Source organism: Clarias gariepinus, chromosome 17, assembly GCF_024256425.1.
Source record: "Clarias gariepinus isolate MV-2021 ecotype Netherlands chromosome 17, CGAR_prim_01v2, whole genome shotgun sequence".
Classification (NCBI taxonomy): domain Eukaryota; kingdom Metazoa; phylum Chordata; class Actinopteri; order Siluriformes; family Clariidae; genus Clarias; species Clarias gariepinus.
In genome coordinates, this window is record NC_071116.1 from 14970057 (window position 1) to 14988357 (window position 18301).

The 18301-nt window shown below is 41.0% G+C and overlaps 1 protein-coding gene across 2 annotated transcripts in view; it reads right to left on the bottom strand.

The window, feature by feature from the left end:
• The window catches only part of alcama (activated leukocyte cell adhesion molecule a), a 75278-nt gene that overhangs the window by 10629 nt on the left and 46348 nt on the right, over positions 1-18301 (bottom strand). Inside the window, exons 2-12 of one of the 2 annotated variants that reach the window (XM_053516268.1) lie at positions 16673-16705; positions 15759-15865; positions 15280-15499; positions 13384-13448; positions 10939-11026; positions 10615-10788; positions 6439-6563; positions 5915-6047; positions 4477-4589; positions 3352-3478; positions 2957-3078 (exon numbers count right to left, since the gene is read on the bottom strand). In XM_053516268.1, coding sequence (XP_053372243.1) covers positions 2957-3078; positions 3352-3478; positions 4477-4589; positions 5915-6047; positions 6439-6563; positions 10615-10788; positions 10939-11026; positions 13384-13448; positions 15280-15499; positions 15759-15865; positions 16673-16705 — 1307 coding nt within the window. The remainder of the gene's footprint in view (positions 1-2956; positions 3079-3351; positions 3479-4476; positions 4590-5914; positions 6048-6438; positions 6564-10614; positions 10789-10938; positions 11027-13383; positions 13449-15279; positions 15500-15758; positions 15866-16672; positions 16706-18301) is intronic. The other variant, XM_053516269.1, reaches the window with a different exon arrangement.

The following is an 18301-nucleotide window of genomic DNA, read 5'->3' on the forward strand; positions in this document are numbered from 1 at the left end:
CAAGTTCCAAAGCCTTTCCAGTGGATCAGAGGGTATTAGGGCAATCTGGTATAGGGTGCTCAACAAGAACATACGAATATAATGGTCAGGTGTCCACAAATATTGGATCATATACAGTAGTATACTGTGTGCACTGTTCACCGACTTAAATAAATGATTTAATCTTTTTTTTAATTTAGCATTTGATATTTTTTTTTTTTTTATGTAAATGTGATGCTGCTGTCTCACACACAAACTCACAGGTGTAAATTAATATTAACTCCACATCATATGGTGCTACATTTCTCCTGTCCCCCCCGAGCACATGCTCTATATCACTGAGCTAATGTTTAAACATGTACTTTTACCTGTGGATGGGAACAAAGAGAGCCTTTAGCTTGTAACAAAACTAAAAAGTCCCAGCGAGTTTCCCTGCACCGAGTGAACCCGTGCACCCTGCTGCTGCCTGATGCACTGACGCTGCTGCAGTTCTTCTGTAACTACAAAGTGCGCATGGTACAGTATAATGAATGGATAGCTGGTTTCTTCACTACTTATCTCTTGTCGCTGGAAAATTTTGCTCGGCACAATTTTAAGCCTCGCCTTAACAGTTTCCCACACAGTCTAATCGGCGAGTCTGATTTTCTGTTGTTCTATTTTTTTTTTGGTTGTTTCTATTTTTTGAGTTCTCTGAGCGCTTAAGATAACACTTATTGTTTTAGGTGGTGCGATGATGTAGTGGGTAGCTTTGTCGCCTTGCACCTCCAGAGTCTGGGTGCTCCGGTGTCCTCCGACAGTCCAAAAACATCAAGTTAAGCTAATCGAACAAAACTGCATGGAAATTCCCAAATTGCAGCATTTCCACAAGGAAGTTTGTACACTTGATGTAAAATTGTCCTTTTAACTTTTTGTTTTGTAACAAAAAAAGTTCATATCCTACTTGTGCTCCAGCGTACTGTATGTGTTAGCTTATAATATAACGTAAACCTTGTCTGATCAGCTTTAATCAATTCAACAAAACGTTCATTTACTACCAGGTCATCATTTCAGAAGGGTCAAATTATTGGCCTGCATCAAGCAAAGGAAATAACTGTGTTAAGAACTGTCCAAGACATTATTACAGCCTGGAAGGATGGCTCTGAACTGTCCACTTCATGGAAATGTGAATCTCATGAATAGAGATAAGTTGCATTGTTTAAAAAAAAAAAATAAACAATAGAAATAAGCTGATGTTAAGACGCAATGATTATTCAAGGGATTGGGACTGAATATCTGTGTGCCTGTAAGAAAATCTCTAATCAGAAGACAATGCATAAAGGGAGCATAAAGACTGGAGAGAGTTTGGAGCAATAGAACCAGGTCATGTGTACTGATGAGTCCAGATTAACCCTATTACAGAGTGATTGGTGTGCCAGGGCACATGAAGCAATGCACCCATCATGCATCACTCTACAAGCCTCTGGAGGCAGTGTTGTGATCTGATGTTGCTTCAGTCGGTCAGGTCTAGGCTCAGCAACCTTGGCAATGAGTCACACACATGACTCCGACCACCGACCACTGCATCATGTGCTGTAATCAAAGCTAAAGGTGTTCAAATGATTATTTCTTTTGCGCCAGGTGTACAGTGTACAGTATATGGAGTAGAATATTACAGTCTGTTGTCCCAAACCAACCATTCTCAGACTGATAAGGCAAGTAAGAAAAAAACTTTTTTTAAAGTAAAAAAAAATAAAGACATCCAATAGACATGACTCAACGTCAAGACATCTTCATCTGCACGAGTGAGACTCTTCATCGACAAATACACTGTTACGTTAAAGTTGCTTATAAAGTATATTGACATTTAGCAGTGGCACAGTGTGACATGTGGAAATACTCTGAACCGATCAGACTGTCGGTGTTTAAAAGTATTTTAAAGTGGCAGTTTCCCTGCTGTCCACGATCAACCGTATAAAGTGCAGATCTTTTATCTCCTCTGTTTTCTTTTCCTCCTGACTTTACATAACTTCAACTTCTAAGAAATAGTTTTTGCCATTAAGCTTTGCTTTTTATGGAGATTCCTGGACGTCATGGACTCCAAATCAGCTGAGCCTGCACACAGCCTGCAATTTCACCTGTGATTGGCATTCAACACATACAGTACGATAAATGCGGGTGCAAAGAAAAGGCTTTCTAAGCCTTCCGGAAGCTGTGTAATAAACCTGCTGGAAATTCGTGCATTAGGTTTGGCTTATGCAAACATTTACACACAAACCTTGGTAGAAGACTAATAAATGTTTTGACAGGTAGTCAGCTTTGACAGTTTAAAACACCCTCTCCCTCTGCTCTTTAGTCTCTATAGCAATATTAACCCCTTCGGAAATCACATTAGTCAGACATTTCAGTCGGAGCCACTGTGCTCGCCCTGTTCGCTTTGGCAGCAGAACCAGCGCATCCTAAATATAGCATGACGGAATGGAAGCACTTATTCTGTCATTTGGAACTGCATCATGAACGGATGCAAATTACGCTCGGTCGCTGTAATACGTGGATCAGGTTATAATCGCTATTGATTATGATTTCATCACGAAATTTATGTACGATCATGACTGACAGGAAAATAACTTCCCTTGGAGAGAAACTTTCCGATAATCACTAGTCACTATTATGCGTACACATAATTTTCTATCTTTGTAAATAATTCATAGTCACTTATTCACTACTTTTCTATAATAGCATAAATCTGACGGTAGTTTTTTAACTGTCTGTAAGACTAATCATGGTTTTATATTAATTCAGCAAGCACACAGACTAGAGGGCTTTATGACGTCTTTGGTGCGACTTCAGTATAAGATTTAAAATTATTCAAAAAGACGTCAAGGGTGTTAAAATTTTTAGAAGATTATTGGATCCTGAAGATATTCCCAGTGGGTTTCTAGTCCTAAAGATGTCCTGTAGTGCTAGAGAGAGAGGAAGAGAGCAAAAGGCTGAGACTTACATGGGTTCCATTGACACTCCAGGACACTTCAGGTTCCGGTGATCCCTCAACCTCACAGACCAACACCTTTGCTTTGCCATCTGTGCTCCTCTCTTTTCTCAGACTCTTAATCACAGGCACGCCTGTAGGACAGATAGAGAGAGAGAGATTACAGAGAGACAGACAAAGAGAGGTGAGGGCCAAAGAGATAATTGTGCAGTTATTACTATTGCATAGTCTTTAAACAGGTGTCTATTTGAGCAGTAAATAAGGCTTATTAACTATACTTTTTTTTTTTAGATCTGCATGTATATATAATCTGTCTGTTAAGTAAATTGTGGTTGTTTTCTTTGGTGTGAGTTGACGCCTTTGGTGTGACTGCGCGTAGGTAAAGTGTGATCGCTCCCATACTGTACCTTCCACATCCAGTTTGAAGCTGGCATTGCGTTTGATTCCAGCTACAGACACCTCACACATGTAGAAACCTGCGTTGTTGTATGTTAGAGAGCTGAAGTTGGGTAGTTTGTCCAGCTTGACGTTGTTCTGCGGGAGAGAAATCTATTTAGCTATTCAGCAGCATTCGGGCAAGGCTGTAACATGTGAAACGTTTCAGCTGCTTACATACATGGAATAGGCTGTGTTACCGTCTGAGTGATCACATGACTGCCGCGTACAGTATACACACACATGCTAATTCCAATTAAGCACTATATACACCGATCAGCCATAATGTTATGACGACCCCCCCCCTAACATTGCCAGATCTCCCCTTTTGCCATGATGCACTGGTGTCTTCTGACACCTTCCTCTGGGTGCCAGCATTAACCTTTTCTTAAGGTCTTCTGTTGGGTCAGCCACGCGCATCAGTGAGCCTTGGCCACCCATGACCCTGTCGCTGGTTCAGCAGTTTTCCTTCTTTTGACCATTTCGGTAAAGGCTGGACTACTGCAGACTGGAATCATTAGACAAAAGCGATACAGTAGTTTTGGATTTGCTCTGACTCATACATCTAGACATCACAATTTGTAAACTGACGCTTGCAGCGGGTGTTGGAAGCAAGTGTAAGGATTTGATCAACTTTGACAAGGGCCAAATTGTAATGGTGACACAATTGGATTCAAGTCCAAATCTGCAGCTCTTGTGAGATGTTTCTGGTCTGCAATGGTCAGGACGTACCAAAAGTAATCCAAGAACAGAAACCCAGCGAACTGGCGACAGGGTCATGGGTGGCCAAGGCTCACTGATGCACATGGGGAATAAAGGCTGGCCCGTTAAGTCCGATCCAAAAGAAGAGCTTCTGTAGCTCAAACTGCTGAAAAGGTTAATGTTGGTTCAGATAGAAAGGTGTCAGAACTCACAGTGCTCACTGTTTTGCTTGCAAAAGTGGCAGGGACCTACTCAGGAATAGGCAGGTGGTCATGTTTGATCGGTTCAAGTTTCTCATTAAGCACAATATGCATCTAAACGCCAGGCTTTAACCTGAGTGACACTGGCAGATGGAGAGCATTTGAACCGGTGAACTTGAGCATAGTGCTTCTCACCTTAGTCCAGACCACTGTGGCTTCACTTGAGGAATTCTTGTCAACCTTTACCTCCAAGGACTCCCCAACCATTTTCTGGATCTTTCCAGTGGGAATGACGTTCAGGTCCAGATCTGAAACAGGGAGAAGTTTTATTGGCGGATGGTAATCGCAGCTGAAGCTGTAATGAGCAGGAGGAAGAGATGAAAGGAAACGATACAGATTTGATACAGTAGTTTGATCTGATTATCTAAGGTCTAGGGTTTTAATGTTACAAACTTCACCTTTACTATTTTTCATATATTACACTATTTTTTTTAATTGTGTGTTAATATTCAAAGCGCCACACATTACTGTATAAGCCAGGCTTTGGCGATGTGAACGCGCCATTACTCTCAGCAGCAATAAAACAGACTGAGGGTGAAACAGAGAGACAAAGAACAGATGCCTCACACTGTATCTTCTCACTGCAGGTGTAACTCTCATGCTTATCGGTTCAGTAAATCTCACCTTCTCCAAGCATTTGTAATTTTATTGTTGTTATGTTTTTTTGGGTTCCTTCCACAGACTTACTGTATTACTGTAGAGAAATAACACTATGTATGTGCAGACCTACACCTAAACCAACCTTGGCTTCTGTAATACTGAATCTTTTCGCTTTTAGTTTTCGAAAGAGCCAAATCAGTCGAATGCATGCACAAGGTCAAAACTGTTGCATAAATCCTTCATGCATTTTTTTTTTTCCATGGGAACATTTCGTTTTCTCCCTAATTTGTTTTTCGGCCAAAAATCCCTCCCACCTACTCCCCTGTCATACAGCACCTACTAACCATGAAGAATAAATGCTAAGCCATGCCTCCTTCAAGACAGGTGATTCAAGCTCGGTTATTCTGCAGTCACTTGGCAGCATAACACAGTTTGAGGAAAGCACTAAGCATCCTTCTTCCGTATAAATGAGCTTGGTCTTGCTGTGGTTAATAGTTTAAAAAGAGTAAGCAATCCCGCCCACCCTGACAGCATGGCCAATTTTACTCTCTTGGACTCCCAGACACACTTGGCTGTGACATCGTCGTGATTCAAACCTGCGATCTCTGGACAACAGGGTGAACACTTTTCTGTTGCTCCATTTGGGAGACACACAAGGAGGAAGCTTTCATATTTCTCACTTCTTACATTCCTCATTTAGACGTCAATGCTCACTGGAGACAGTGATGTCACACACCAGCAAACACACATGCTTTTTGGAAAGTAATCAAGACTGCATTGCATGTAAAAGTGTAGTCTAACTTTAACTCAACCTGAGTCTCAAAGTCTAACTGTCCAGCATGTCCCAGATCTCCTATCCTGCACTTTGACATGTCTCTCATGTGTTCATTTATTTTATATCTGTTAAGGGAAAAACAGACGTGGAGGTGTAGAAAGGCATGAACAGAAGAACGGAAGGAATCTGCCTGCGTACAGGTGACAGTGATGTTTGCTGAAGCCTGCATGTTTTCGTTGTCGATCAGAGAGCACTTGTATTCTCCGGAGTCAGCTCGGTTTATGCTGGGCAGTTTGTAGACGTCCGAGTTGGTTACCGGGACCTTCTTACCCTGCACACAGGATCGGAAAAATGTGTTAATATAGAACTGGAAAAACAGAGAAGTCGCAGCAAAATAAAAAGTGTTCGAGAAAATAGGAAGCGCTTTAAAAAGAAAATGGAATGGGTTAAGAGGAAGTTTTAAAGACGAACAGATAATATACAGAAACTGAACAAAAGCCGGAAGATAAATGAACAAGTCACTTAAACAAATCAGTAAATCTTCCAGATTGGTCCGATTTCTTATTTTGTTTTAGGTAAAAAGAAAAAAAAAAGAAAACTCAGTGAAACAAAACACTCTATATGACTGTACTGTATTAAGTTGTTCATGCTTGACACACATACCAAGGCAGTACATGTTAAGGGTGTCTTCTTTATGCCATCTGTGAGGAAAGCAATCTCACCTTAATGTGGAAGTTGAAGCTGGTAGGAGGAGGGTTTCCATCCGCTTGGCATTTCAGTGTCACATCATCGCCTTCCTTAATGGAGCCCGGAGACAGAACCTGCAGGTTCACCTTCTCAGTGGGGTCTGAAAGATGGATGATCATAGAGGCAGACAGAGCATGAAGGCGTGAGGAAAAAGTGCAAGTGGAAAAGGTGCTGCATCAGCTTGACACATTCGGCGATTGGGATCTGTCTCTGGTGCTGTCCCTGTGATTTTTATCGAGTAAACTTTAAATTTAGCTTCAGATACAGAGTGCCAACCTATGGGCTTTTCATTCATGTGTATTCAGCAGCGCTAATCATTTTCTTGCCATTTCTATGTGTTTGTGTTGTGTGGGTTTATGCTGGTTTTCCTTGGAACACTAAACATGCTCGAGTAACGCTGTTACGTAAGTTAAGATAAGCCTTTATTTGTCACATATACATTACAACACAGTAAAATTCCTTTTAACTGTGTTAAAATTCTTTTTTTAACTGGGGTCAGAGCGCAGGGTCAGCCATAATACAGCGCCACTGAATCAGATTAAGGGTGAAGAGCCTTGCTCAACGGTCCAACAATGGCAACCTGGTGAAGCTAGGGATCGACCTGCCGACCTTCTGGTCAGTAACTCAATGCCTTAGGCCTCTGAGCCACCACTACCTTAAACACCCAAGCAAGGTTTTAAAAAGGTTCCTCCTTTACCAGAGTAATTTGCTAACTATTACATTTTCTAATGTATTAATGAATGACACATTGCACCATTAAACTGCTTGATGTTTTGAAACACATGACTCCAGTCTTCAGGAAAGAGGAAGCTATGCTTCCTGGTTTTTATGTAACCCATAAAGTCTTTTTTTTTTGTCTCATTAACTTCAAAAGAGATGAGAAATGAGATCCTGGTGAGGAAAAGACTATATATTTTAATCAATAACAGGAACTATTAAAGTCAGGAAACTTACTGACTTTTACATTCAAGTCTCTTTCCATAAATGTTAAATTAATGTCATCTTGGGGAAAACTGTCACAAACTACACATTTTTAATTTAATATATTGAACATATCATCTGCTCAAAGAAAAACAATTTGATGTGACTAAATAGTGCGTGCCAACGTATGATGCTTAAAATCCATCATATGTTAAACCCCTGTGTAAAACTCCTCCCTGTGTCCCTACACTAGTTACAGTACACATCTGACCTTGTTTCTATCATGGTTTAGTTTCTTCATTATTAGTTTCTTCCCTGAAGGCATATTAGGGGGGAAAAGGATGTTTGGACAAATAATCAACCTTGCTCACATTCCAGCTTCAATACGGCTAGTGATATGGCTAGTCTCGGCTAGAAAGAAATCAGCCTAGCCTTGACCTTCATACCATTCTGTGTAATTTTCTTATGACCATTGGTGATTTAGTTCCACAAAATATCAGGATGACCCCTTTAGGACCAGATGCTAGTTCATGTCTGGTGCTAGTGCCAATTTTAAGCTAGTTCAAAAGCAAGCCTCCTAAAAGCTGACTTGGTTTCTGGGCTAGAGCGTCATGTCACTACGTCACTGTATACGTCTGCTCACGTCGCTGCTTTCCCAGCAATGCTAGCTGCGATGTCAGCGTCAAAAAGAAAAATGCTAGTTGCAAAAACTGATAGCGGCAATCCCAACAACAGTTGGAACTTAAACATGACCTTCCAAGCAGTTTTGGCTTTATTATTACTAGAAAGCATTTAAGTTGCCTGTGGAATCCATTTTTTAAAGACTGCGGCCACAGATTTTTAAGTGCGCTGCTCCCAGCTCCTGATACAAGCCGTTCTTTGTTCTAGCCCAGCAAGGTGTTGGTGCTGCCGTGGAACCGGTTTTTCTATCTGAGGTCTAAAAAAAAACTGGTTTGAAATTGAGCATCGACTCCAAACTAACTCTGAACTTCCGCTTTACCCATTGGGTAACAAGTAATAAACCTGATGTCAATGTTTAAGGTAAAATGTTATTCAAAAGTGCAAAAGTCTTCCCCTCATGAGCCACCCCTCATTTCTTCATAATAAATTAAATTATAAAGATTTTATTAAATAAATTGGCATTTTCGTTTTACCGTGCCAGGATGCAAAGTTCCTAAGGATAAATTTAAAAATAGCTTTATTTTACCCAACAGCATCAGCAGCAACCTCATTTCCCCTCTCATCTTTTCCAACCACTCAGCATTTAGCATCATCACTATTCTAATCACCAGCCTGATCGTCTGACATCATCTGTTTCTCACTGGTTTATGCCTTAGGTTAAATGTTCTTTTTTATGCTTAAATAATGCATAGGTCATTGTGTGGCCTAACAAACAAGAGCATTCTTCTGAAACTGATCAGGTACATCAACTGGACTGAAAAGGAGAGCCAAAATATTACCAAAATTACCCAAAAAATTTTGGAAGCCTAGATAACTATTCCTCAAAACAACATTAAAAATACAAGAAGGTCTAGATCTTTGGAAGCAAGGTAAGAAGAAATGAGGGTTGGGGCAGACCTTTACACAGTACTGTATAATAAATGTCATTTTTCCAGAACATTATTTATTGATTTCACATCAGATAACAGACAGTAGCAGGTTAAGCTTCATGTGGGAGTTTATGTAATAACAAGACAGAACATAGAATTGAAAGGATCTTTAAAGATGAACAGACAAAGTAGTGCAACAAGAATTGCAACAAACAAAAAAAAAAAAAGGAAAAGAGAAAAAAAAACATATTTGGTCATCTTTAAGAAATAAGAAAGGAACAGTTTGACTGCAAAATACAATAACCTCCATTTTTGATTTTTGATTTCATCTATCCATTTTCCATACTGCTTAAATAGGGCCGGAAGGGTGCTGGAGCCTATCCCGGGGAAGTCAGGGCACAAGCATTATACACCTTGTATGGGGTGCCAATCACTTACCACTCACACTCACCCAATCATACGCTACGGGCAATTTTAAACCCCAATCAGCCTACAGTGCATGTCTTCGGACTGTGGGCGGAAACTGGAGCACTTGTAGCAAACTCACAAAGCACGAAAAGAACATGCAAACTTCTCATACTGTATATAGACCGGGGTGGGATCTCAACCCACACCTGGTGACTCGGGGTGACAGTAAATTATTTTTCATAAGAAAATGTTGTGAATGATAACATAATAAAAAACGATTACATACAGTAATAAAACCCTACATGTGGATAAAGAGCCAACTGCATTGCGTCTTTTTCACAGGATCAGTGAAGTGAAACTACAGGCTGAGCAAATTAGCGGCTGAAGTGAATGAACTAAGTATGTTTGATGGACATTGGCAAAATGGTAACTTCAACAAATTCTTATAATCTTAAACTTGTTGGTAGCCTTTCGACTGCTCCTGGCAAGGGGTCACCACAGCGAAGCATGCGGTCCACAGATATAAGCTTGGCACAGGTTTTACACCGGATACCCTTCCTGATGCAACCCTCGCATTTTATTCAGGCTTGGGATCGGGCTGGGGTTTGGGCACTGGCTGGGAATCGAACCTGAGTGCCCCCAGTGGCCCCTTCTTCTAATCTTCAACAATATTTGCAATTTAAAAAAAAGGTTTGTGAGCACTTTTCCTCATTCCAATTTGCTAGCAGTATAACTCACTATGAAAACATGAAGCTATATTAGTTTTAATTAAAGCTTAACAAAACTAATACTGATAATAAATTGCATAGTTACAGTGGCACGAACACAACTGCTGGCTTATTTATTGTTTGTGACAAAAGTTTTGTTGGGGATTTATAGCGTTTCGCAAAATCCATACCGATATAAGATATGACAGCAACATATTTGCCATCATATTTTGCCTTTTTTTTTTTTTTTTTTTTTTTTTTAAATTTTTCCCTTTTAACAGCCTGGTGATTTAAAGCAAACGTGCACAAAATATTCTGTTTTATATTGCCTTATGCTTCTTTTGACAAATACTTAAAAGTATTTCTCAAAACTGTCAAAATGGAGTTCTCGTTTTGCAGTCCAAGCTTTCAGATGATGTAACTTCATGACAAATATAAAGCTAAACACCTGTACTTGCATGCACATTGTACACATGTCTGTACAGATTTATGGACGTCTACATGTCTATTTATCCTTGAAAGAACAAGGAGGAAGAGCTTTTTGTTTATGCTGGGTTATACTTACAGTGGATGCTAAAGATTTCAGGTGCAGACATCTGGTCAGGTCCAGTCACGTGTTTTACAACACATGCAAACTTTGAGGTTGCATCCTGTTTCCCTGCTGTGTACTGCAGCCGAGAGGTGGTGGTGGACAAACCAGTGACTGAGTCCTTCGTTATAGAGGAACTAATAATGATAACTGTTCACACAAACACACAAACAAACAACATGCCAGTCATATATTCAGCATGAACACACCCGCTGTTACAGACTATTATAACACCCACACATATTTCCTTATACAACAGTTTCCTCTCTAACAGAGAATGACTGAATATATCACACTCACGCTTGTTGTCTGCCTCTAGCGACTTGTTATTCTTCACCCAGACGATTTCTGCTGGGGGGTTTGCACCGGTAGCTACACACTCTCCCAGCTGAAACACACACACACACAGGATATTTATTTTTAAGGCGTAACCAAATCACCAAACCAAAACCTTTCCCCCACTTCTACACTCACTAATCTTTAATCCAGGAAGTGTTATTCATTTTCTTCCCTTCGCACAAGCCGGCCGGTATGACACAGATACTATATTAGGAGTTTCAGTTACAGAGTCCTCTCATGTGACTTTTCCTAAATTAAACTGTAACCTCACCTATAAATGATTTTGGCCAGGGAAACTCTGGGGCTTTTGCTGTTGGGGCTCGTAGGTAATTTCCCCCAAGTGAAGGTTGCTGAGATGACTGAGTAAGATGATGACATCAGGATGGGTGTGTGTGTATGAGTGTGCTTTTCCTCTCTCTCTCTCTCTTAGTTTCAGTTTGTCCTTTCGGGTGTAACCCCACACTATCAACCCAGTCTGTAGAGCTTTGAAATGATCGCAATAAAAAAACAAAGAGCAGGGAGGAAGATATACTTTATCGTTCCTCCTCATGCACTCTAAAAAAATAGACGTGTAAAAACTCCATTACAGGAGGAGCAGGAGCTGCATTTAATAAAAACAACAGATGCTAGAGCTTCCTAACTATTATCACTCCATTGCACAACACGTACACTGTCAGAGGGCAAAGAAATATACTAAATGCTTGTTAGAGACATAGGCTATGTTTACATTATAAGCCCGAAGTGACTCAATTCAGATTTTTTTACCCCACTTTGACATAATCTGATTTTTAGAGCTGTACAGTATGAACGCACAAATCTGATGTTTTCCAGATCGGATCTGAGACACTTTTGTACATGGCACTGGATCAGGTACGTGTCCAATACGCGGTTAAGTGAGAATGGGTGGATCACCGCGGGACTTGCGGGGTTTATTAGCAGAGCTAGCAAAAAAATATACTTGTTTTAGGCAGACGGTGAAAGCAAAATTGTATCACTCTACGCATAAGTGTTTGTTTCAGAAGACATTGGAGTCAGATAAAAGTTAAATGTAATTATGAACGTGAACCATCATGATATGCAAATCCAATCTGATCAAAAAATTTAAATTGAATGCGTCTTGTAATGTAAACCTAGCCAAGTGGTGCCACATCCCTGTGCAGTCCTGGCCTCGCTCCAAGCCATTTCCACATCTTTGGGCCATTAAATGAGTTCCTGGAAGGCCATAATTTCAGATATGAAGTGTTCATGACTCCGGCGTACTGTGAAAACTTTCTACCTGATGGTATACGAGCACCAGTGAAACGCTGGGGAATGTGCACTGGGTGTAGCAGAGAATTACATACAAGAATAAATGTAGTTCTTACTCTCATAACTATGTTCTGTTATTCTGCACAATCAATAGTCCTGGTTTAAGACTTGAACACCCCATGAAATTCTTAACTTTAGCTGAATGTTGTTAGGATACAAATGTAGATTTTAAGGACTGCTGAAGAGCTGCTACCTCGAGAAAAAGAAAAAATTGCCCATTTCCTACACAAATGTGCAGTGGAAAAAGGCTGTAATGGCTCATGATGAACACCATTGCACACACACACACACACACACACACACACAAAGATTGAATATGGCACATTCTACCTTAGACCCTTTGTTTACAGTCAGTCTATACCCTTCCTCTTTCCTCTCTCCTCCTTCGGTTGTGTTAAGCTTCAGCATCAGACAGGCTAAATGTTTTTACCATAAACCGCCCCGAGGTTGAGCACTTGGCCTTTTTCTATCTTTGTACACGAAGTTGTTGTGCTTAAAACATGACAGATCTCAGTAGGTGGCCATCAAAAAAACAAAAAAAAACAAAAAAAAAAACAGTTCTACTTGCCCTCTATTGTCCGCTCTTCTAAAAACGCATACATTCCTCTGAAGATCAAGCTGACCTTAGATCTGAGGCCATACAGTATAACAGCTTCCCCACGGAACCCAGCCTAGAGAGTTTAGCTGAGCCTGTATAGGGTACTAATCCCCTTTTACTACCCTCATAAAGTAATGTCACTTTTTTTCCCTTATTGTGTGGTTCAGAACATCCCCAAGCTGCCGTTTGTGCCTCCGCCTTACGTAGCTTTCTGCTTTTCTATAGAGGAACATCACCACAGGAACAGTACTAATTCTATTAATACGATCTACGTTGTCTACACTATGTGTGTGTGTATTTACGTATGCTGATCTGCCTTAAATATACCCTGAGCTACCAGATAGGAAGATGCCACGCAGGTGTGTTTTATGTTTATGGCTGGTTGATATAAAATGCTGTATAAAAAATCCTTGCAAGATTTAATGCAGGGTTGTAATTGTTTTGTTTTACACAGTGCCAGCTAACACAGATCCTGAAGGGCACCACTTTAAAGCACTCACCGGCGTCAGTTTGCCGTCATCCAGCCGACTCGCTTTGTTCCTGAATTCAGGTGCTGATGGTCTCTCTGAGAATTATAAAAGAACGAATTCACTGACACTCCACATCACAATTCACACAATACCAATGTACGTACCTTTTACCCACTCAGTCTACATTGGCCGTTTTATTGGCGAAACCTAGGTCCCATTTAGGTCACTATCCAGCTATATAATTACTGAACTGGAGTCTATCTGCTGCTATGCACAATTTGTCAGCTTCCCTTTTAACCCGTCCATCAGTTCAATGGGACCACTACTGACAAGTTGTTATTACACTGGTGAATCATTCTTAGCACATCAGTGACACTGACTCTCCAACTTGGCATGTTACCTCTTAGAACTTCAGAAGCATTTTACTTGTCCACAGCGGCCTTTCGAACTCAAGTGTATGCACCAAGCCAGCTGTGTACTGTAGTGCTGACAGAAAGTTTTCCAAACCATTTCAAGTTTTCCACGTTTCGACCCGTCATTAAGTGCTCGGTTAAAGCACCTTTGGCGGCAATGACAGACCCAAGTCGGGTTGGGAATGATGCTACAAGCTTAGCACACCATTCCTTTAAAAGTTCCTTCCATTCTTCTTGGCAGAATCGTTAAGCTTGAAAAGGCTGGATGGGCGACATCAGTGCCCAGCCATTTGCAGTTCTCTTCAGGGACGCTCTATTGGGTTCAGATCCAGGACGATCACAGAGTTGTACAAAAGCCAAGCCTGTGTTTCTTTAGAAGCATGCTTTTGTCATCTTGTTGAAATGTAAACCACCGCCCTAGCCTGAGATCCTGAGCACTCTGGAGAAGGTTTTTATTCAGGATAGCTCTATTGAAAAATAGTGATCTATTTTTCTCTATATACTGACTAGTCTACCAGTCCCAGTCGCAGAAACACATCCACACAGCATGATAAAGCCACCACTGTGTTTGTCTGTGGGGATGGTTTTAATAAGGTGATGATCAGTGCCTGATTTCCTCATTCCAAATGGTTCAATCTTTGTGTCATCAGACCAGAGGGATTTAGCCCTTCAGGTGTTTTTTGACAAACTCCCAGCAGGCTGTGCTTCATTCTGGCCACTCTACTATATAGACCTGATTGGTGCAGAGCTGTAGCGATGTGTTTCCTTCTGTAATGCTCTCTCAAATCCACAAAGGAACTCTTGATCTCATTTATAGTGACCCTTGGGTTCTTGGGTTCCTCTATGACTAAAGCCCTTCATCTCGCATTACTCAGTTTGGCTGGGTGGTCAGATCTTTTGGTTCTTTCAAATATCTTCCATTTGAGATTGACCTGGTCTTGTGCGAAAGGTTTCTTGTATTCTTACCCAGATCTGTGTCTTGACACAAACCTGTCTCGCAGGATTGAGATCCTTCTCTCAACCTTATGGCTTTGTTTTCACTCTGACATACTGTACATAATCAACTGTGAGACCTTATATACTGTATAGACAGGTGTGTTAGCCTTTCTTAATTGTGTGATACAATTTGACACATGTAGACTCCATTTAAGTTGTAGATGCATCTCAAGGACAATTGATAAGAGTAGGATGCACCAGAGCTCAATTGCAAGTGTCAAAACAAAGGGTCTGAATACTGTTCTTATGTTTAATAGATGAAAAAAAAAATATAAACATCTGTTTTTACTTTGTCATTGTGAAGTATTGTGTGTAGAAGGATGAGAAAAAACAATTAAATCCATTTTAAAATGAAGGTCAAATGTAACAAAAAACTCCCTTTCGCACTATACATCTTAAGCTTTTAAAAAAATACTACATTGATTTTGTTTCTTCTAGTGGAAGATTTAGTTGTACAATAATTTTAATTATTATTCATGCATGTACTGTACATGGTCATTTAGAAAGCTGTACTCACTGTGCACTTCAACTTCAACAGGGTATTCGTTGAGATTAGACATGGAGACCACCATGCAGGTGAAGATTCTCTGGTCATCGAGCACTGCGTGGCTGATTTGCAGGCTGGAGTCAGACCCGATGCTAGCACGGGTCTTATAGGTGTCTGTGGCTGTGATCTTTGCTTCATCCTTCTGCGCCTGCTTCACCAAGATGTCTCCTGAAGTGCCGTTCTCACTTGACTAAAGAGAATAACATAAAAGCGCGACTATTACCAATCTGTCACACACCGGAGCTCCTTCACTGCCTCTGTCCTGAGCTGACTTATAATACTCTTGTCAGCAGAACAGCATTTTGGGGGCTCTGTAACAGTGTACAGGTCTGTGTAAACCGCTTATTCATCTCTTCACACTTCAACAATGTTGTTGGTTTTTTGCTGAGACATGACAGCGGGACACCGGTGATCCAGAACTGACGAATTCAGACAAGAAAAGCACTTACGTGTTTCCATTTGGTGAACATCAGATCAGCTGGCTTGTTGTCGCCGTTGTTGCAAGGCACCTTGATGGTGTCGCCGTACATGGCGATGACCTTCTCCATGCTGCTTGCTGAAATGTGACACAAAAGAGAAAGCATGGAATCATTATACAGGTCTGAAACTTTAAAGCCAACATTAGATCTACTGCCTCTATTCTGCAAAGTCCTTTTTTATACTATTTGGAATCCCACGTGCTTCTCCTGGAGCCTTTATTACTACATGATCAGAAGGGCTCTAATTCCGCCGTCGAGTATGCCGATGACACGGTCATAATAGACCTGATCTTGCGAGACTTTAAAGAAGAAGATCTAAGTGGTGTCAGGACAATCATTTGCCTCTCTATTTGGCTCTCAGCAAGAGTCAAGAAGTCTGGTCAGTGATTTCATGTACCAGGAAGCAGACTGCACATCCATTCACACATCAGAGGGGATGCTGTGGTGCGCTTCAGCAGCTTCACAGACCCGAGAGTCACTATCGGCAGGGATCTCGAGTGGACACTAAGCTAATTACAAAATTGCTTTCTACAACTAACTTCTACACTCATGCTACAGGGTGTATCCTGCAGAGACTATCTGTTACAAGCTGCACAACATCCTCACACAGTAAATGCTCTGAGCACAAAGCGCTGGCGGTCAGAGCATCACCCCGACATCACAAGCTACAGCATAGTTCCTAAGGATGGTTTTGCTACATTAAACTGATTGTACTGGTAACCTTTAAATAACATTACCAAATTTGCACCGCTTTAACACTCACCTTTTAGTTTCATCTCAGTTTAAACACATTCAACAAGGTTTATCTGCCAATTTCTACTAATTGGTAGTTTTATATTTTGTACTAAATTTTTAATACACACTAAGTTTATGTTAAGCAGTACCTCTTCCGTCGTCAGCCAAATACTGTCCCTGATCTGTAATCGGAGAGAGAATCACAGATGAGAAATGGAAAAAGTGTAAAGTTGTATAAAAAAAATTAATTTGGTCTTAAAATTTACAGGATGTTGGCAGCTTGTAGGTGCATTATGGTCGATCCTGTGTCTTCCGCACATTCTGTTTATTTACGGTAAACTATCACGTTGATTGGCTCTGCCGTATAGCCACGCCCAAATCAAGGCAGAAAGCACTATCCCTCATTCACTCACTCATCGTCTATGCCTTTCCCAGGAGACTTAGGGCACGAGGCAGGGTACACCCTGCACAGAGTGCCAACCCATCGCAGGGCACACACTTACTCACACACTACGGGCAATTTGGGAACGCCTAATCTGCAGGTCTTCGGACTGTGGGACGAAACCGGAAGTACCCAGAGTAAACCCACCAAGCACGGGGAGAACATGCAAACTCCATACACACAGAAACGGGAATTGAGCCTGGCCAAAAATCAAACCCGAACCCAAAGACATCGTCGAATGAGTTCTGACCAATGTACCGGAAAAAAACTTTTCTTTTCCTCACATAGATATAGGTTTGCAAGGAAGCCACACAACACACCTTTGTGTTTTCAAAGATATCTTTGATTTGCAACACTGCCATAGCTTTAGTTTCTTCACTTCAGGCTCCTGTTTACATTTTCCAGGCCAGAAATGAGCTCAGGCACCAGATACAGAGCTGCCAACACTGCTAACAAGAACGCTCTAACATGCAGAGAGAGAGCGAGAGAGAGAGAAGAAAGAATAAAAAAAAAACTCCACGGAAATTTGCCGCAAAACCCCTAGTGAATGCTTTTTTTTTTAAGATGTGCACTAAGCAACATTACCAAAATAAGCAGTTTCCTATTCTTTTTTCATACCAGCCAAAAAGACCTCCTGTTTGTTTTCTCCTGGAGCAAGCCCAGTTAATTCTTAGGGTTTACAGAAGTATAATCCTTAAGAAGAGACAGTGACCGCAACCAGAGACAGTGGTTTTCAAGTCTTGGATCCATTTGCCTTTTCTGTTGGATGAATTTAATTTCCATTTCAGGCAAAAAACTAAATAAAAATCACAAACGCAGCTGTGGTTAACCAGTAAACGCACGCTGGTGTCTCTGCTAAGACCCCGTCCCGTCTCATGCATGTCCAGAAGAGGACACTGCTTCGGTTACGGGTTAAGAGGGGATTTAAAATACCTACAAAATGACTTTAAACTGCTGCTTTTAAACGAATCAGGAATGCAGCGTAAATGTATTTCAGAAGACTGATGAGGAGCTCGCCATCATAGCCTTGGCGAAACTCTGCAATTTAATCCGAGTCGTGTGAAAATTGGAAGCGGTGTTTAATAGAAACTCCCCGTTCTCTCTTAAAGCGGAAAGTTCCCAGGTTGTCATGGTGACGAGGCGCTGCGCTGAGCGGTGTGGTCATTTTCAGGAGATGAATGAAAATTTTGTAGGGTTATACAGGCTTTGTGCTTCAGCCACTTCCATCAGCTCTTGGCATTTTTCTTTCCACAAAAAAAAAAAAAAAAGAAGAAGACAAAGAGCACGACCAAACGAGCTTCACGTTCTGGCCACACCAGAACACTTCAGCATGCAC